Source organism: Bos grunniens, chromosome 7, assembly GCF_055505025.1.
Source record: "Bos grunniens cultivar Pamir isolate PY7600 chromosome 7, Bosgru_T2T1.0, whole genome shotgun sequence".
Classification (NCBI taxonomy): Eukaryota; Metazoa; Chordata; class Mammalia; order Artiodactyla; family Bovidae; genus Bos; species Bos grunniens.
This window is the reverse complement of record NC_141171.1, coordinates 27,304,007-27,325,478: the sequence shown is the minus strand read 5'-3', so window position 1 is coordinate 27,325,478 and position 21,472 is coordinate 27,304,007. Positions and strand designations below refer to the sequence as shown.

The window sequence follows — 21,472 nt, the reverse complement described above, 5'->3', positions numbered from 1 at the left end:
AATTTTGCTTTATTTCCTTAATAAAAGCCTATCAGTTCAGTTTTTCTCTAAATTATTAAGAGCTGTATTTTTTAAACATCACAATATAGCATTCCATCACCATGATACAAGCCACCTTTTGTTTAACAACTTCTCTAGTGTTGCATATATTTGATGTTGATTACCTACCTCTAGATTATCTACTTAGGTCAGGGGCAAAGGGTATGAATATTACAGCCCCTGATACACACTGCCAACTTATATCCCAGCAAGGTATACAGGAGGTTATGTACACCATTCTCATTTTACACTCCTGAGCACTGAGATTTGAGATCTGTTTGCCTCAACTTAGAGCTGTGTTTCCTACTGACCTTTTAAATATATATTTATTTTTTCTTAACTGCACTTCAAAATCAGCTTCCATGTAAGTAACTTTTATTTACTTGTGGTATTAGCAGCATATGTAACAACCGGAGAATATGTTCTCACCTCCACTACTCTGAAACAGTTAAGCATCAAATGGATTTTTATTTTTAAAGGATTTTTAAAAATTAATTTATTTTTGGCTCTCTTGGGTCTTTCTTGCTGCGTGGGCTTTTCTCTAGTTAGATTGAGGGGGCTGCTCTCTAGTGTGGGCTTCTCATTGAGGTGGCTTCTTTGTTGCAGAGCACGGGGCTCTTGGGCCTGTAGGCTTCAGTCGTTGTGGCTTCTGGGCTCAAGAGCACCAGCTCAATAGTTGCGCACAGCTTAGCTGCTTCAAGGCATGTAGGATCTTCCTGGATCAGGGATCAAACCCATGTCACCTGCAGTGGCACGTAGATTCTTTACCACTGAGCCACCAGGGAAGCCTAAGCATCAAGCAGATATTACATTACATAGGGATGGGGCTGTTATTATCAAAGCCACTGAGAGCTACATCATAAATGAGAGAAGAACAGACGCAAGTCTTCTATACCACATTCACTCTAGGTCCTGTACTCTGAATAGTCCTGTTTAAATCGCGAGTTTTCTTTTTTCACTTGCTAAACTGGTCTGATACAGATTAATAAATACATTTGATATGATTCTACTACAGTCAGTTAGGGAGGGAATGACATCCTTTTCCAAATTATCGTATTATATCTGCTGTTAATATTAACCCACTATTAACTATATCTTTTCTTTTACTTGGACAGTCCGTCAAATAATCCATGGAAAAAACCCAATCTTTAGATTGCACATCCATAGTTGAGGGTATTAAAATGCTCATTATAAAGCCAACACTTACCAAACCTCTCCTGTACCATAAGGGCCACCTGTTTTCCCACTTGAGTGCTCCCGGTGAAGGACAACAGGTCCACTCGCTCATCCTTGGCCATTGCTGTGCTGCAGGGGAACAGACACGGTCACCCAAGGAGAGAAACCCAGCAATGCTGGCATCTGACAATGCCTAACCCATTCTGGGAGCTCTCCATAAACAGAAATCGCCTCAAGGATGTTGTTAAGGAAGATATTCCTTCTTGTACTGATGGGTGACTGGACATTTCAACTGGAGCATTTCCTCGATGAGCATCTCAGTTATTTTGAAGTCTCTTAAAACTGATTCTTTCAAGAATTAAAAGTTTAGGGACTTCCCTGGTGGTCCAGTGGTTAAGGCTCCATGCTCCCAATGAAGGGTGCACGGGTTCAATCCCTGGTCAGGGAACCGAGATCCCGCATGCTGCGTGGCTTGACTAAAAACAAATAAACTCTTCAAAATAAAATAATTAAAAAATACTTTTGAAAAAGAATTAAAAGTGCAAAGACTGTAGGGAAATATCCTAATCATCCCTCTTGGAAGCTGACTTAGAAAGTCTGTGCTAGGATTTCCAGTTTCTAAGGAAGGTAGACCAGACACTGTCAATCTGAACCTCCTTGCTTATAGCTCAGTGCTTCAAAGGGTGTGGTGTGTGCCAAGCAAGACAGACACAGATTCAGACCAATGCAGGGCTGGAAATGCTTGATGACACTGTACATGTGGGCTTTCCCAGGTCAGTCCAGCACACATGCGCACTGACACTGGAGGGGGTTGCTGCTTAAAGCCCTCTTGTACACACTACTGTTATCATCTGAGCAATACCAAGGCCAACTTGAAGGACCGCACATCCTAAGTATAAGAACAGAGTGGGTCAAAGGATAGACATGTTTTAAATGACATTTAGATAATACTTCACTACATGCACTCTTTATATAGGAGCTGTATTTTCTAAATAAAATTTCTAAAATGTTCTCACTTATCTAAAAAAAAAAAAAGCCTTTACTACTCCTTTTTCAGACTGCCCATTAAGTACAATAGATGGAGACAAGAGTAAGACTTTCACCATACCAGTAAGGGTTCTAAGACCTGACTCCTAGGAAACATCACCTAATAAAAAGGCCAGTAGAACCAGCTTTTACCATGGTTCAGAGAAAGTATAGTCCATTCCAGCTGAAAAAGGAGGTTGTGACATTCTGCCAAGTGAAAGAAGCCAAACGCAAAGGCAACGTGTTGTATGATTGCATTTATAAGAAATATCCCAGACAGGCAAATACAGAGACAGGAAGTAGAAGAGGGGCTGCCAGGGGAAGAGGGAGGGGAAGTGACTGCTCTGTGTCTCAGGCTCTTTTGAGGGGCGGGTAACAAAAATGTTCTGGAATAAGGTAATGAGGATGGCTGTACAACACTGTGTCTATTCTAAAAACCACTGAACTGCACATTTTTAAAGAGAAAACTTTATGGTATGTGAACTACATGGAGACTTTTGAAAATCAGTAAATCAGAAGTTGCCTTTCCAGGGTTCCCTTCTCTGGTCATGGAGGAACCCAGAGAATAGGCTACGTGTCCTTGGTGGGGAGTGAGACAGCAGAGCACAGCTCCACAGCTCTGCTTTGTAAGTGAGCACATTGATATATCAAACGCCAGGAAACCACAGGCTGCATGCTGGCACAGTAATGTGTAACACGAACACCTTACAAGAGTAGCTCTGGGCAATGAAAAAGACAATTCTCACTCACCCTCCAACAACATCTACATATTTTTTTTTTTTCTAATTTTATTTTATTTTTAAACTTTACATAATTGTATTAGTTTTGCCAAATATCAAAATGAATCCGCCACAGGTATACATCTACATATTAATGAAGTAAAGCCCAGTGAGATCCGTAATAGTAAAGATTTCAAAACACCACTCTCACCTCCTCCACTATACTGGGTTTTGAAATTCTAGTAAAGATGATTCTAGGTGATCATCCCAGGTCCTTCAGCAGAAAGACACTCTGGGCCTGCTGACTCACCCGATATCTGCTCCACCACAAGTCAAGGAACAAATTGCACCAGGCAGCTTGTTGTCCTCCAGAACTTTGGCTATTATTCTAGAAAAGAAAAGGCGATTCTAAGGAAGGGACTGATTTAATTTCTTACCATATTTTGAAAAATAATAAATTCCAACCATTTGGCTTTCCTTTGTCAACTTTCTCTCCCATCCCTCAAATATCTAGGCCTCACATACTAGAGGAGGTTTTCAAACACTTAAATGCAGAACTTTTTTTCCCCTAAAAAAAACTTCATAAGAAGACAGGCAAAATATATAAAAGACCTAAAGCATTGGTTAGGAAGTCCAAGTGATCACTGTTCTCAAATACCTTCTGCCCAACTATGAAGACATCTAGTTCAAAGTGGTAAACTGATTACAGGGCTTTTGGGGGCAGGTAGGGGAGCCCTTTCTCACCACAAATCCATTAAAATAATGTTAAAGAAATAAAAAGGGATATATGGAATAAAACCCAGAAAGATGAAGACAATGAAGGATAGTTTCCATTAGCCATGAGAGGTTTTGCTGCATCTCTTCCAACCAGAGTCAGCTAGAGAAAGGGTAAAGGATGAGATGGGAAAAAGGTTCCCCAAACCAAGAGCGGATGTGGAGGAAACAGAAGAGGGCTCAGGACCTGCCTGCAGAACCCCAGAGAAGTTCAGGACTAGTGTCTACTGGCCTCCCACCAACCTCTCAGTCAGGAAACAGTGCCCCACCCACCAGATTAAAGTAAGGTGGACAAGCACAGTCCTTTCTTAAGTCTATGCTTACAACTGAGGCTGTTAGAGTCAAAATGAGAAACACAGTTCAGTGCAATTTAACTCTGATTTTAAGTTGTAAAATATGGCTCCAATAATTACGATTTCTCTGAAACAGGGTTCTTTCGTTGATTTGAAGCTTCCTGAGGGGGAGGTGCCTCAGTGGAGCAAAAATTCCTTTGATCCATCACCCCAAGCTATTGGCTACTTTCTACCTGATATTTCATAAAGATATAAATCCTATACCCACTTCCATAAAAAAGATACCATTATCATACCCAAGTAAATTCTCCAATTGGCCCCCCAAATGTCCTTTACAGCTGTTTTCTTTCCTCCACCCATCAAGGATCACACACTGTAGCTGTCATGTCTGAGACTAAGGATCAGGTTGTATGATTCTCTCCAGGGACTCAGGGTGTATCTGCTGTCTGCACAAGCAGCTGACTGTGCCTGAAGGGCAGGCATTTTGCTTTGCACCTGCGGGTAAAAGTTAATCAAACCCTCTTTCCCTAATTCATGAGAATCTGACCTTGGGTTAACTCTCAGTTTTGTTCCTCAGCTTACCTGATAAACGCCAATGTCAACAATGCTATCTAGACAACACGGCTCACGGTAAAGGCAACCCCTGACTTATCACCCCCATCTAAACTGGAATAATGACCCGAGAACTATGACTGGAACCTCATGCTTTTGCTCTTCTCTGACCGCAGTGGCTTCTGTAACTACATGTCCCTCGTGAGTGGCTGAAAGCCACGCATACAAGAATTGTTACAAGACTTTTTGGTTTCTGTGGGGCATTGAGCTTCTAGGCCAAGGTAACCCCTGTCCAGTGTAGATCTCAGCTCCTTTTCCCGAAATAAACTGCTCCAAAAACAACGAATGAATAGAAATACCTGTACCTGATGCTATCCTCCCAGAAAACTATGTTCTTGTCTATATCCTTCTGAACAGACAGGTACAATACGTAGTCATCTTATGAGTCTGAACAGCAGCTGAATTTAAAAACTTCCAGTGAAAAAAAATAAACTCCCAGTGGATGGTATGATACCTGTGGTTAACTCCAGCATAATATATCATCATTTAACTTACTGTCTTCTATCACAAAAATCAGATGATATTCTCAATCATCTAAAAAAAAAAAATCGGCCATGTTCCTATGTGAACACCTCAAACCTTTCAAAGGTTTAGCCAAATAAATATTTAAAAGCACAAAGAATAACTTTATGCTTTAGAATACCAAAGCAAAAAAAAAAGAATACCAAAGCAATAACTGAAAACATTAAAATAATAATTTAATCTGCTATTTTATAACAACTGGCAAGTCAGTTCACCATATTCATATTAACTGTTTGCTTTTTTTTTTAAAGATTATTTTAAAAAACTGCCTAGGGGAATCTCATCATTTTTATGTGTTTTGTATATGGGTTCTTTTTCATATTTAATTTGAACCCTTACCTTGCAATATATTGTTTCCTCAATATCACACATTCCTTTTAATACTGACACACACTACTCTCTTAGCCGACTTTTTGCTTCCTAAGCCAGTGTTCCTAAATGATCGTCTAAAATTAAGGACCCTCTTATGAATAGACTCCATCACAAGCTCTCTGCCAATAATTCTTAAATCAGAGAATGCAGGCCATGCAAACAAGGCATCGTCAAGGGCCCATCATCACCCATACAGGCAGCCATTTTCCTCTATACATTCTCTAATTCTGGAATGATAAATTAGTAACATGGATTTTATGACTTAACTAGTGTTATCATGTTTCCAAAGAGGAATAAATAAAACAGTAATTTTTAACCAAAAGATGAAATACATTTTAGACAGCGTCAGAAGAATCAGTTGAACAGTATAACCCTTTCTTTGTTTTGCTAAGGTCTATTAAACAAGAGCAATAAAAGTATTGGCCTGAGTAGAAATTAAGACCATTAACATGCTGCATAGTTACAGCATATAGCCCTTAAATTGCAAGACTATTTCCTCTCCACTGGATTTGTTTTTATTTTGCAAGTGACCAAAAAAAAAAAAATGTTTTAAGAGTTCAACATTTATATCAGTATCTGGCATGTTTCCCACGACTTAAATGACATGGCCCTGAAAAAGATCTGTAAACTACACAATGATATAAAAATGTTATCACAATCAAAGAACAGAGTTTATCCAGATTCTATGCTAAAATAAATATGACATTTCATGTCAGATTAAAAATTCAGTGCTATCAATCACCCTTTTACGATTCTCCCAGACCCAGGAAAAAGAAAGCCACACATACTTACTTTGTGACAGCTACACTGATGAGGGAAGTTGTAGGAGCTCCTTTCCTTGTAAGAGTAAAAAATAAAAACAAAAAATCAGCTTAATTTGGTGACAATCATAAATACCTTTTATTTTTAAGCAGAAGCAACAGTCTTTGTAAGAAAAAATTCTAAGTAAATAACACAGCCTAATAATTGAAAGAGAAATCAGTCCTTCGGTTTGGTGCCTCTGGGGTCCAAGGGACTATAACACTTTCATAAGTACAAAAATGGCCCTGAGCAGTTATGAACCTGCTTGCTGCACTGATCGCAGGAACTTTACATTAACCTCTGCCTATTGTGCCAACTCGGAGAAGGCAGTAGCACCCCACTCCAGTACTCTTGCCTGGAAAATCCCATGGACGGAGGAGCCTGGTAGGCTGCAGTGCAGGGGGTCGCTAGGAGTCGGACACGACTGAGCGACTTCACTTTCACTTTTCACTTTCATGCATTGGAGAAGGAAATGGCAACCCACTCCAGTGTTCCTGCCTGGAGAATCCCGGGGACGGGGGAGCCTGGTGGGCTGCCGTCTATGGGGTCGCACAGAGTTGGACGTGACTGAAACGACTTAGCAGCAGCAGCATTGTGCAAACTGAGTAAAACAGAGATCAATCAACATGAGCTTTCACTGGAAGACTCGGGGGGCTTCGGAAAACCATACTGCTAGCCTTTGGTAACATGATGCCAAATCACTAACCCTTCCAACTATGCCCTGCTTATACAGTCTTTGAGTACCTTCAACTGAGTACAACACAACACTAAGATCATCAGTACGTACTAGCGGGGCAGACACAAACTGGGCAAAGACAATTCTCCTGGTTCTCCTGATGGAAGTTGCTCCATTGAACATGAAAGCTAAAAGCAAGCAACTGTTTTGTCATCTATAAACACTAACGTTTCCCCAGCTAACTTTTACTATTGCATATTTTATAGCAATGTAACATTTAACGCAGCAACGAGAATACGGGCCAAGTGCCTCAAAATCACTTGGGAATTCACTATTAAATTTTTATTGAATTAAAAAAAAAAAGAATCATGTTTCTAAAAGAAGGTTGTGACTTATCACGAGTTCTCTTTTCCCTCCTAATTGTTTATTCAGTTTTCTGCTTGTGAAATGTAGCATAATGAAGACTGTATCTGGTGTTCAGTTCAGTTAGTCGGCCACTCAGTCGTATCCAACTCTGCCACCCCATCGACTGCAGCAAGCCAGGGTTCCCTGTCCATCACCAACTGCTGGAGCTTCTCAGAGATTTGGCTCCCAGTTTCTTGCATACCCAGTATCAACAACCTCGGAACTGTCTGAATGACAGAAGGGCCTTTGTTATGCTACTGAAGTAACTAGAGCCCCTCCCCACAAGATAGCTTCAGGATGGGAGGTGGTGATGAGAAAGATCAATCATGGGGAGGGAAGGAGGAAGACTTGAGTTTAGTCACATGTACAGTGATTTACTCAATCATGCCAATGTCATAAAAACCCCGTAAAAATTCTGGACGCCAAAGCTCAGTGATGCCTTCTGGTTGTGAAAGTGATATGTCCTGACCTCACAGGGAGAGGGCAGGGATGCTCTGTGTTTGAAACCCTTCTAAACCAGGCCCTAAATAGACCCTTTACAACAAAAGTGCAACCATTAAATACTGCGCTTTCTTGAGTTCTGTGGGCCATTCTAATGAATTACTGAAACCAACGTATGTGCTGTGCTTCAAGTCACTCAGTCATGTCCGACTCTTTGTGACCCCATGGACTGTGGCCTGCCAGGTCCCTCTGTCCATGGGGATTCTCCAGGCAAGAATACTGGAGTGGGATGCCATGCTCTCCTCCAGGGGATCTTCCCAACCCAGGGATCAAACCCAGGTCTCCCACATTGGAGGCAGATTCTTCATCATCTGAGCCACCAGGGAAGCTCTACTGAAACCAGTGGTAACCTCCAAATCTGTAGACAGCCAGTGAGAACTGCAGATGTCCTGAGGACGGGGAACATTTGCAGCTAGCATCTTAAGAAGGAGGAGTCTCATGGAAGATTGAGCCCTTATACAGGTGGAGTCTGACACTGAGCCCAAGCAATTAATGTCAAAATGGAATTACAGTATACTTGCTTGGGGTAGAAATAACTAGAAGGAAGAGGGTATAAGGCTGTGTCAAAAAGTTAAGTCAAAAAATATAAATTTTACCAATGGTAAAACATGTAAAGAACTAAAACCCAGCATTTCATAACTAGCAGGTGTCATTTGCTATGTTAACAGAAAGACTAGTAGAAAACATTTCAACTAGCAGAAAACATTTCGATATGCAAAGTACTACATTTGCAATACTTTCAGTAGTACCTGAAAACGGAGACTTTTACCATCTAACTAGTGCATAAAAAAAATGAACCGTTCTTACCAAAGACAAGCATTCCCACAGATCATGGCAATGGCGTTGTTCCAGCCATACACGGCCACAGGGAAGTTGAAAGCAGTGATGATTCCAACCAGGCCTACAGGATTCCACTGTTCAATGAGAGCATGGCCAGGTCCTAAGGACGAAGAAGGCATGCAACATGCTTAAACACATTAATTTAATGCCTGCCGAGGTCACAAGAACAAAGTCTGCAATTTTTCAGTTTCAGAACAAAGATGCACCAGATCACGTGGGGACTACAGATGCTTTGAGCAGATGACCTTACACAGCCGGGGAACACTGGTACATTCACCAGCATAGAACAAATGCTGTTATTACCAGACTATCTTATAAACCATAAGGATATCCATTAAGCCTCTACTCCTCAAAGGAACTCTGTGGATCAGGGCAGTGCCAGTCCCATCTGGGAGACAAGGAAACTTCAGAGGGTAAACGAGACATGTCCTCGGTGATGTGATCGCCAAGGGCAGGGCACGACCACAACACAGAGTCACGACTCTCAGGGCCATGTTCCTGACGGTGCCGGATGAAGCCCTCAGCTCACCTCTCTAAATTCAGGACAAGGTGACTCATGTACAGCGGGAAAAGTTTTACTAACTACATAAACGTTGAATGAATTAACTGTACACATCTTTACATACATATAGGAAAACTGAAAATATAAATTAAAACAGTTGTATCTTATAGACCAACTTAAGTCACCATAATCCCACAAGTTGTTGTTGTTCAGTCACTCACTTGTGCCTGACTCTTTGCAACCCTGGGGACTGCAGCACCCCAGGCTTCCCTGTCCTTCATCTCCCAGGTTTGCTCAAACTCACGTCTATTGAGTTGGTGATGCCAATCAACCATCTCACCCCACAAGAGCCTTATTTAATCAAAGGCAGCTGAAGCAGTGAAGAACCAGAGCAAGGAGTGCGAAGGTTCATGAAACCTGGCTAAAAGCATTAGGAAGGCCGCACTCCCAGCCATCTACCTTTCTGGCCATGCTCAGCCTGTCAGCAAGAACAGGGAACCCAGCACTTGTTCCACCTCACTCCCAGGCCCTCCCTTAGTCCGGGAACCCTATTCTTCCTGGAGGTGATGTGCTGGTACAGTCTCTTCCTCACACAGCCTGTCTCCTCCTCTCTGCCCCTCCCCTCCGTATCCTTCTCTCCAGGGAGACAGAATAGCTCTGATGACACCCTCCCGCCACACTCCGGCAACCCCATCACTACTGGAGCTGCCCTCAGGATAAAGTCTAAACTCCAGGAAAAATTCCTTCCCAAGGTTCCTCCTCCACCCATCTCTCCCTTCACACTGCGCCCTCCGGCAGGGCTGAAGTAACACAGTTCCCCTAATAAACCAAGTTCTCCCATCTTAAGCTTTTACACAGGCTTCTTCCCCGTTTAAAACCACCCCTGGGAAGACCCTGGCAGTCCAGTGGTTAAGATTTCATGCTTCCACCACAGGGCACAGGTATGATCCCTGGTTGAGGAACTAAGATCATGCACGCCGTGTGGCAAATAAGTAAAAATAAACAAAATTAAAATGCAAGGAATCTACAGCTTTATACATTTCTTGAGGGAAAGAACTACACTTTTTCAACCAAGTATTACCTATTAGATCACTTGGCAGACGCTCAACAAACACTAACTGAATTCATGAAGTCAAAGTTACCCAAGAGCTTCTGCATAAATGAATAATCTATTTTTCTAATGTGTAAGCAATTGAAAAGGATTTTAATTGGTGAGTCAGACATTAGAGCAGGTAAAAATCAAAGTTACTTGCTTGCACATATATACCTCCCCAAATTGGCAGTTTACCGTAACTCTGAAAAACCTCTGCAAAGTGTTCAATATAAAACTAACCTTGGCTAACGGGACTCACTGTTACATAGCAAATTATGGACAATAACTATACATTTGAAGAGAACTCCCTCTTTCTACCAGCAGGGAATTTGCCCAATATTCCAAGAGGAAACAGGAAAACGTGATTTTTCAATGTCTTTTCCTGATTATAAATGTAACCTAATTCCCAGTGTGGAAACTTTGGAAAATATAGAAGACAGACAGTACCAACCATTAATAATTCTGCCTTGCCAGATAACCAGCATTACTACTTCAGGAGATTTCCATCTCTGTGCTTTCAATACAGTCACGTGAATTCACCTGGTTTGTTCCACTGACATGGCAAACACACAAACTGTGTAAGCCCTTGTCCCCATCACTGAGTACAAGGCCGCAGCACAGTTTAACTGCCAAAGACTGAAAACACCCTAAGTATCTATTACTTGGGAACCGGTCATCCTTGCAACAAAACAGCCATTAAAAAAAAAAAGATGAAGGAAGCACCTTATTGGAACAATATGAAACAATTTCTAAGATACAATAAGTAGGAAAGGAACACATGGTTTGCTACATATTCGTCTGCACCTGAAAAAGCTCCAGAAAGATACACTCAAGAAACCAGAAACATTTGCTATGTTCATGGGAATACTATGGAGTATCCCACTGGGAGGAGGAAAATATTTCTTCCTTCACCTTTTTAGTCCTCTTTAATTCTGTGAAATGAAAAATACTATCTTTTCAAAAAAAATCAAAATAATCTAAAAATAAGTTAAGTATATATAAAAAAAGAAGACGAAGTAAAACTAAGTACAACTTTCCTATAAAGTTTGCGGTTGGGGAAGGCAATCTTTATGATCTCTTGACAATATCTGCTAATAGACTGCCAAAATTATTTGCTCAGGCTTTGTCATGATTGGACATTTAGGCCATTCCCATTGTTTCCTGTTAATGGGACAATGCACACCCTAACACTTGAACCTCGGTTGCATTTCAGATTATTTACTTAAATCAAGATTCTGCAAACTTTCATTAAATATTTAAGGGATTTAAGGGAAACTTGCATTAAATATTTTTGGGATAGATATTTTTCCAAACTGTTTTCCAGATAAGATTGGTGATTCACTTCACAAAGTCTCCATAAAAAAGTGTCAGTCTCACCCATGAACTTGCCGACACTGAGCTTTATCTTTAAAAATTTAAAAAGTTTTAAGCATCTTGACCTGATTATTTTCACCTGTTTTAATTTGACTTTCTTAGTAAAGAGATTAAAGACATTTTCATATACAAGTATTTTGTGGAAACTGCTCACAACCAGAGAATCTTGGGGAGTTCTGTTTCGGAGTGCAATACTTCGCAGAACTGACTTCGCTGCTTACTTTCAGAAGGCAGGATGGGTCCCCCAATCATCCGAGATAAGCCAACAGCATAATCACAAACATCCACGTACTCCTGAACTTCTCCCACACCTTCCACCAAGATCTTCCCCATCTCCAAAGACACCTAAAAATACAAAAGACCAAGCAGCATTTTTCCAACAGAATTCCTGCTTTAAACATTAAATTTGAGGTGGGGAAAGCAACACATTTTGTTTCTACTTTGTGAGGGTTATAAACCAGTCTGTTCTTATTTTTCTGAAGAATTTTAAAGCCCAAGAATTGTCTTCACATTTTCCTGTCCATCTTGTTAATCCTTCCTCTAAAGAAAAGATTTTTGAAATATATGTTACAAATTTATATACATATTTTTGAAGTACATAAATTATGACCTTAAAAAGATCACATCTTATACACCCAAGTAAAAAATAGCCTTATTCTTCACTCAAAGTACTATATATTTACTACAAAAATACTTTACCAAGCTTCCTAGTACTTGGATCTTCTCCCGCAAGGCATCACCAATCTGTCTCACTACTTCTCCTCGCTTTGGAGCAGGAATCTAAGGAAGGAATGGCATTTTAGTGTCTGCTGAAAAGTGTAAGCTCATGTCTATTATCACAGTACTAATGTGCTGTAAAAGAACAAAGCACAACCACATCAAAAACATGTTTTGATCTCATCAGTGTCTGACGTGACAGGACTTAAAACCCATTCCAGAGACGGAGAAAATATACAGATAACACATTCTTGGTGAGCAAGGACTGTGCCAAGTACAGAGAGAAATTCAGATTGAACACAACTTTTTGGGATGACTCTGCATGCTTAGTTGTTTGTTCCTTCAGCCGTGTCCAACTCTCTGCGACCCTATGGGCCGTGGCCTGCCAGTCTCCTCTGTTCATAGGATTCTCCAGGCAAGAATACTGGAGTGGTGGGATGACTCTGCTGCTGCTGCTGCGTTGCTTCAGTCGTGTCCGACTCTGTGAGACCCCAGAGACAGCAGCCCACCAGGTTCCCCCATCCCCGGGATTCTCCAGGCAAGAATACTGGAGTGGGTTGCCATTTCCTTCTCCTCTAAATACCTTACATAACCTGTAACCCTATATGATTCCCAGTGATGTTCTCATAATGGGTCAAACTGATTGCAAACCCAAACCCTAAATTCAGCTTACTTAGGCTGGTGTCCAAAATCCATTCAAATCATAACACTCACTCACAAAATACTTTCTGAGCACTTACTGTGTGACATTAGCAATACTAGGCACTGGAGCTAAAATAATTGAGGCACTCATGGAGCTCAGGGCTCTTCTTCACTCTCTCTCTTCCCCAAATGTACACCAAATATCCTTGTATAGTTTTTCTAATCTAAGGGTAGCCTGGCTTTCTATTAACATTTAAAATGCATCCTGCGCCCCCACTACTTTGAACAGGCAGTTCTACTTCTGGAAATTGAACATAAGTGTGCAAAAGTATAGGTTACAACAGCATTTACTGCGGTGCTGTTTCCAATAGAGAAACAGAAACCATCCCAATGCCCATCAGCACATGATTGGTTAATTATGGAATAGCCATAAAATGGAGGGCTTCCCTGGTAGCTCAGATGGTTAAGAATCAGTCTGCAATGCAGGAGACTGGGGTTCGATCCCTGGGTTGTGAAGATCCCCTGGAGGAGAGCATGGGAACCCACTCCAGTATTCTTGCCTGGAGAATCCCCATGGACAGAGGAGCCTGGTGGGCTACAGTCCACGGGTTCACAAAGAGTTGGACAGGACTGAGTGACTAAGCACAGAATAGCACATAAAATGTCTGGACACTTTCTAAAAAGAATAAAGATTTATTATAAGGAAAAACTTCTAAGAGCCATAACAAGACAACAACAAAAAAAAGCAAGATAATGCATATGGTAAGTAAACTTTTGCTTAAATTTGATGGAATATACAACAAGAGGTTAACAGTTGCAATTTCCAGGAAATGGAATCATAACATTTTGATTCTCTGCATTTTGTATGTCTGCAACATTTGCTATTTTTATGATACATGCACACTTTTGGAAACAGTAAACAAAAATTGTAACATTAAATGCAACAGCAAAGATCCTCTGTATTTTCTAAGGCATTGAAATGAGTTGAACCAAATTTAGCCCACACATTTATAGCCTTAGCAAATTGGTTAATTTCAACTCAGAATGGCTAATTCAGTACACATGACTATTCTGAGCTTATTTATTCTATCAGTCTTTGAACCACCACTTACTGCATACATTTTATGTGCCAGATAGTACACTATTCCCCAGGATTCAAGGGAAACAAGGCAGCTAGAATCAACTCCAATGGGGATGGCAGACACAAAACAGGAGATTATAATCTCACGTGGTAAGCGCCATGATGAAGCTAGACTACGCAAGTGGACCACCTTTGACTATTAACCCATCGTTACTTGGGGGCAAGGAGGTGGGAAGGAAGGGGGCTTTTTAGAGAGTTGAGGCCTTAAAGCATGATTGGTGTTTGCCATCTGAAGAGGTAGATAAAGTAGAGGGAAATTATGGGGGACAGAGAAGATAACATATGCAAAGGCTAAAAGGCAAGAGAATATGATCATTTCAGGAAACTATAAAGACTTCAAAGAAGTAGGAGTGGAAAGTAGGGGCCACACTGCAAAGGACTAGGTAAAGGATCCAAAGAGCAGTGGGGAAATCACTAGAGGGTTCTGTACAGTGGGGAGAAAAATCACAGTGCATTTTAATTTTTTAGCTGCATCACGCAGCAGGCAGGGACTTGGCTCCCCGATCAAGGACCAAATCCAGGCCCAGTGCAGTGGAAGCACAGTCTTAACCACTGGCCCACCAACAAAGTCCCTCACAGTGCCTTTTAAAACACCACTCTAGATGTGGTATAGAAAATGTTACCAGAGGGAGGAAAGATTCAGGCAGGAAATTATGAAGCCAGACAAGAGATGGTGGCTGTCTGGACCACAAAAACAGCAACAGAGATAAACAAACTGTTAAGACCTGGCAACTGATCAAGTCTCAACCCTGGGTACACATTAGAACCCACCACCCAAGGTTTAAACTACATTCCCTCTCAGACCACTCAAACTTGACTTTTTTTGTTTCTTTCTTCCCGCTTCCAAAATGATGGGTAGGAGCAGCAAGAGACAAAAAGAATGTCAGGGTTAAGTATGAGGTGAGGGATGAGGGCGAGCAGGAACCCAGGAAGACAGTCCCATTGCCCGTGTGGGTTTGACCAGCCCAGCACAACAGCACATCAATAACCTTAGACCCTCCTGAGACAGCCACCGAGAGTCCTCGTCCCTGCACACTTCACTCTGAAGTCAGGTTTACAGCGAGCATCAGAGGCAGCCATGAACAGGGAACTAAGAGCACTGAGTTCGTTATCTGTTGAGCCCTTTGGGAAGTATTGCAAAGACAACTGTGTTAAAGGGCTACAGAGACATATGTATACCTATGGCTGAGTCATGTTAATATTTGGCAGAAAACAACAAAATTCTACAAAGCAATTATCTTTCAGTTAAAAATTAACTGAAAAAATAAAAGAGAGAGCTACAGGTATCTGGAATCCCGTTATGCAGCTGGAGAAGGCCCACTCAAGTTCCTGTCATCAAGAGAAGAGACTCTGGCTTTCCTCCTCACCAGGAATCCAGAAGGACAGTGATGATACCCACAGGGGATGCAGACGGGCAGAAACAGGTGGCATTTGGACTAAATCAGCTCATGAAAGAAAGCAGAGCAAGAATTCCCAACCAGGTTCTTGGTGGTTAGTTTTAGTTAAGAGAAACATTTTTATAAACTGCCTTTTCATATTGTCATACTCTGTCTCCTTTTTCCTTTAAAAAAAAAAAAGTTCCCTTTGAAAAATTCCAGGCCAAATACAAATGAACTAAATGGAACTGTGGTGTGTCCTCACAGGCAAGGCACCCAGAAGGGTCAGGGCCAAGCAGAAGTAGCCCCATGCAAGTGAGGAGCCAAGAGGAAAAGTGTGTACACCAGGAGGGGGCCAAGCCTTGTTCTGTTCATGTTTGAGGAGTCCTGGAGGCACACTGAAGAAATGCTCCGCTTCCTCCCTCAACTCTGGACTCAGTTGCTTAACTCAAATTCCAACAAGTGGGATTCCCATCACCCAGAAAAGCCACTCGTTCCCACTCAGCAGCCCCACTCTACGGAGAGCAATAAAACTGAAGAGCAGAAAGAAAGAACATTAGGTGAGGAGGCTGGCACGACTGTGGAAGAGCAGACTTCAGATCAGAACCTGAATTCAAAAACAGCAATAGCAAAGTACAGCACAATATTCAAGACATCACAGTGCCAACTGCCACCCCCTGGGCAAAGCCAAGACTGACCTAAAAGTCAGTTCAGGGAAAGAGAAGACCCTGAATTCACACAAATCTTTTTTCAAACAAGACTGTATTTACTGTGGGTACATACACATATATATTGGAAGTTTCTAATCAAAAGTTCTGCTAGCATTCAAAACAGCACATGCAAAGAGTGAATCTTAATGCAACTTATGGACTTCAGTTACTAACTGATGTGTCTGTACTGGCTCACCAATTATAAGAGGTACCACACTAAGGCAGGGTGTTAATATAGGAAACTTAGGAGTTCAGAATAAGCCACCCCAGAATGGGCCAGTCTGACAAGTTCTTTGGCTTTACTTTGAGCTACAGATAATTAAGGCCCAGGAGACTCAGGAAAAGATTTCTAACTCCCCTTAACAGCCCAAAAGAAATTAGAAAGGGACCTGTACCAGGAGTTATCACCAGTGAAAACTTTTTTATATCTGACTTATCTGCATGAGAGGGAAAACATCTGCTTACCGAACACTTGCTCTGCTCACATTCCTAGCACCTGTCCTCCTCTTTGAAGCCCTGGGCTCCTACCCCTTTACTTAGCTCAGGACGGTGTATAAGCCTCAACTGCCTGGATGCCTTTGGGTCTCATATCTTTATGCCTCCCCCTCATAAAAAATTAAAATTTGTTTTTCTCCTGCTAATCTGTTGTATATTGGTTAAGTATTAGACCAGCCAAAGAACATAGAAGGGAAGAATAAAAAATTTTCCTCCCCTACAGTTTCACCCTAAAACTTTTCTAAAATATAGTCTATTAATTGAAAAAACAAAAACAATACAGCTGTCCCTCAGTATCCATGAGAGATTGATTCAGGACCCCCACGGATTCCAAAACCTATGGATGCTCAAGCACCTTAAACAGAGTGGTGGAGCACAGTCAGCACTCCATACCTGCAGATGTGAGCCCCGCAGATGGGGAATGAGCTGATTTAAAAGAAGTCGACATGGCATCGGTCACTATTCTCTACACTGCTAGGGTGAACTTCACTTAGCACACTACTTTTGGAAGCAGTATTTTCTTTGTTCAAGGATTTTTTCAGTTCAGTTTTTGCTTGTATACAATAAACCCTGAGCCTAACTTATAGCCAAAATTAGTTAAAGGAAACGTTCTTCCTGCTTTGCACAGAGGCAGTCTCTTGGCTAACAGTAACCCTGCATCCAATTCAGGGCTCTCCTGGAGAGTCTGCCCTTCCCCAAGTCCCCAGAGCAACCACTGATTCCGGAGAAAAAACAACAAAAAAACCCCCACTGAGGCTCAGCAGTTCCAAATTCAGCAGCACATGGTTCTAAAAATCAAACAGGTACTAAGGTTTACCCCTGTGTGTAGGCATGCTAAATGACTAACTCATTTAACCCTTATGATAACCCAAGAGGCAAGCACACCTGGCCTCCTCTTTCTACGAAAGACAAAGCGCACTAAGGCGAAGTAACTACCTGGCAGAGCTGGGTTAACCTTTCAGGATATTCCTAGTTTCAGGCCAAGTATCTCAGGCGGAAGACCAAAAGGGATGTTCAGGGTAAACCGGAAGATCCAGACTAAGCCAGTTCTTTACTCTCCCCTCCTCCCGAGCCTGGCCCTCATCTATCAACAGCTCAGGGTGGTCCAGCCCAGCTCCAGTCAGGTCCTACACCTGTTCACAGAACTAGTTGAGACAGAGACGGGGGAGGCAGAATTAGCCTCAAAGCCTCATCAGACTGCCGAGGAACTGGAGCCTAGGCTCCATGAGAGCTGCGGCTGACACCACTCCCTCTGAACCAAGAATGCCAACCTACTGGTAACATCCCCTCCCTGCCCCTAAAAAAACTTGGAGGTGGGGGAGGAGCATATGGTTTATTTTTAGCATAGATATTCCTTTCTCTTTGCTTAATTTTTGGAGACTTGGCTGTTCATAGATCAGTTGGAGACCAAAGTGTTCATAGATTGTTTACGCTACAACAGTACAGAGTTCTTTTCCCTTTAAAATTACCCTGCTATTGAAGGCAAAATATGGAAAAGAGTACTAGTTTAGGACTACAGCTTAGAGATAGTTAAAGCCCCCAAGAAGCTCCAGTTTCAGCAAGGGGATGCTGGCTGCCTCCCGTCAGTCATTAGAGTAGGTTTTTTACGTCCCGGACTCTGTACTTACATCTGCCCAGATGCTCCATGCTTCTCGTGCTTTCTCTACAGTTTCTTCATAGTCAGCCATGCTGGCCTAAATAAATATTTGAAGGGAGACAAAGGGAAAAGGAAAGGGCAGTGATGATCTTCTAAGAACACAGACTTTTGGAAAAGAACTGTAAAATCCCCAGTGACCCTAAGATTTGTGGTTTAAAATGATTATCACGGGTTATACTTCCCAAAACTTGCTGGAATTTGCTAAGCTAGAATCTGTACTTTTAAAACCTTGCCTTTCAAAGCAAGGTCCAGGAGTCCCATCCGTGAGCAATACCTGAAGTATGTTAGAAATTCAGAACCTCAGGCTACAGCGTAGATTCAAGAGGTCAGAACATTCATCTTAACCCAAGTCCCCTGGTGATCCAGAAACACAGACCTCAGTGGAACCCCTCTTGGGTAGTCCTCTCTAGGGGTCTCCTTTTCCAGGGCACATACACTCTCACAGAGTACAGGGTCTCCCCGAGAATGTTTTTTTTTCGAGCCAGGCAGTGTAGCATGCAGGATCTAAGATCCCCGACCAGGATCAAACACATGTTCCCAGCAACTGAAGCCCAATATCTTAACCACTGAACCTGCAGGAAAGTCCCTCACCCAGACATTCCTAAATGTTAAAAGGAAACATTCTTTGACTTTGTAAATCTGTATTACTCAGAGATCACTGGCACAAACTCCCTAAGGGCACTTTGCATTTAAAGAAAAAAAAAAGCACTTACCTGTCTGACTCTTGCAATGGGCTCATTGTTAGCAGGACAGTAGGTGGTGATAACCTAAAACAAAAAGATGATGTACATAAATAGAAAATGGGGGAGCAGACCAAATGGAGGAAGGTAAAAAGGCAGGTGGGCGGGGGCAGAACTAAGATACAATAACCAAACTCAGAACCTTTACATTGGTGGTGGTGGTTTAGTCGCAAAGTCCTGTCCGACTCTTGCGACCCCATGGACTGTAGCCCGCCAGGATGCTCTGTCCATAGGATTCTCCAGGTGAGAATACTGAAGTAGGTTGCCATTTCCTTCTCCATTAACTTGTTACAAACTGGAGACTAGAGTTTTCACTTTTGACCTGAACACTCAGAACAACCTTTTCGTCAAAACCCACCCTCGCTATCCAAATATTAGGCATCTAAACAAAAGCCTAAAAGTAACACGTTATTTTGCCTCTTCTTCCATTAACAGACCAAAGTTACAAGTTTTAGGGACTTCCCTATAGCTGAAATGGTAAAGAATCTGCCTGCAATGCAGGAGACGTGGGTCAGGAAGATCCCCTGGAGAAGGGAATGGCAATCGGCTCCAGAATTCTTACGTGGAGAATCTCATGGACAGAGCATCCTGGCGGGCTACAGTCCATGGGGTCGCAAGAGTCGGACAGGACTTGGCGACTAAACCACCACCACCACCACCAATGTAAAGGTTCTGAGTTTGGTTATTGTATCTGTATCTGTACCCTGGCGAGCTACAGTCCGTAGGGTCGCAAAAGAGTCGGACACAACTGAGCAAACACACTCGCAGTTACAAGTCTAGCTTATTCCCTCTCTCCATAACTCTGCCCAGCCTCCGGTCAGAGGTGAAAGGCCAAGGTTAGACAACCATTCATGCATTGGAGAAGGAAATGGCAACCCACTCCAGTGTTCTTGCCTGGAGAATCCCAGGGACGGGGGAGCCTGGTGGGCTGCCGTCTCTGGGGTCGGACACAACTGAAGCGACTTAGCAGCAGCAGCAGACAACCATGGGAAAGGCGTGTGTCCACATGAACTGGAGGGATACATTAGGGAAAAAAACAACCCAGGTATAGTTTTAAAAAGGCTTTCAGGAAAGGTATTTTATCCATGAACCTAATGATTGGATACCACAGGAAAAACAGGATAAAACCACCAATGGGGGATTGGGAACAATTAAAACCACCTGCACTTCCTACACCCACAGATAACTAAAAGATGCCTTTCCTCTAACAAAGCGGTTCATTCAACAAACTGTTGGGATGTTATATAACGTTTTCTTACAAGTTTTCTTTCGTATGCAGCCCTCAAAAAAAATCCAAGTAATAACAACCTTATCTTTCCATCCTAGTCTATAAAACATTTTATTGAACATTAACAGAGTCAAGCTGTTAGGGTCTGGAAATAGAGAAATGCTGAAAATCTGGCCCTCAAGGAAGCTCTGAGCCCAATGACTGAAAAACAGGATTTCGGCAACTTCGAGCTTGCATTCCAGAGGATTTCAAAAGATAATATAAAATTGTAGAACATTACCCGTGGCGCACGTCACATGTGAGGAGCCACAGTCAAGTAGAAAAGTCAGATGATTTCCACCGCCAAGTGTGTGGCATTTCGCACTACAGAGTGCAGAACTCTGCCGTGCGGTTTTAAGTACGCTTGGAAAGTTCAACCCCTTTCTGCTCCAAAATGAACTCGATTCTCGGTAACACGCAGGACCTAATATCTAGTAGCACTTTTAATGGTTCTACTTGAGAAAACGTTTACTATGGAATTCAAAACTTCCCACCCAGTATAAGCCGACAGCGTCCGCGGGGATTAGGGCTGGGCAGTGCCTGTCCCGCCTCCCAGGGCGAAGAGAGGCCGCAGAGATTTGCCCAAGATATGCATACCTCTCCCCGGCCTCCCCAGCTTCCATTATACACGCCGTCGTTTTCCTCGCGGAGCCCCAGCTCCTTCAGCCAAGCATACTGGGGCTGATTGATGAGCAGAGTGGACATGAAGGCGGCAGGCCTGTTCCAAGATCCGGAGAACTTGCTCTTCCTCGCAACGCGCACGCAGAGCAGACCAGGAACGCGCCACATACCGAGTCAGGGATGCGAACAGCGCCTGCGGCCCGAGGAACTGAAGTGGGGCCCCGCCCCCCACCCGGAGGAGCCCATTGGGTAGGCCCGGCCCCGCCCTCGAGCACGCCCCCCGCCGTCGCCCTGCCTAGCTGGATCCTGCGCGGGAGCCGGGAGCTGTAGCCTGGAGGTCAACCAGGGCCTGGAAAACAATGAGGGTGAAACCCGAAGGAA

General features: G+C 42.6%; 1 protein-coding gene across 3 annotated transcripts in view; it reads right to left on the bottom strand.

Moving 5' to 3' along the window:
• The window catches only part of ALDH7A1 (aldehyde dehydrogenase 7 family member A1), a 36,704-nt gene extending 15,437 nt beyond the window's left edge, over positions 1 to 21,267 (bottom strand). For all 3 annotated transcript variants that reach the window (XR_015166996.1, XM_086410545.1, XM_086410546.1), the window contains exons 1-9: positions 21,068 to 21,267; positions 19,177 to 19,230; positions 18,435 to 18,500; positions 12,425 to 12,505; positions 11,947 to 12,070; positions 8,724 to 8,856; positions 6,326 to 6,370; positions 3,271 to 3,348; positions 1,247 to 1,344 (exon numbers count right to left, since the gene is read on the bottom strand). Coding sequence is in view for 2 of the 3 variants with exons in the window: in XM_086410545.1 (XP_086266671.1) it covers positions 1,247 to 1,344; positions 3,271 to 3,348; positions 6,326 to 6,370; positions 8,724 to 8,856; positions 11,947 to 12,070; positions 12,425 to 12,505; positions 18,435 to 18,500; positions 19,177 to 19,230; positions 21,068 to 21,259 (871 nt within the window). In the remaining variant the exon portion in view is untranslated. The remainder of the gene's footprint in view (positions 1 to 1,246; positions 1,345 to 3,270; positions 3,349 to 6,325; positions 6,371 to 8,723; positions 8,857 to 11,946; positions 12,071 to 12,424; positions 12,506 to 18,434; positions 18,501 to 19,176; positions 19,231 to 21,067) is intronic.
• Positions 21,268 to 21,472: the final 205 nt, after the last annotated feature.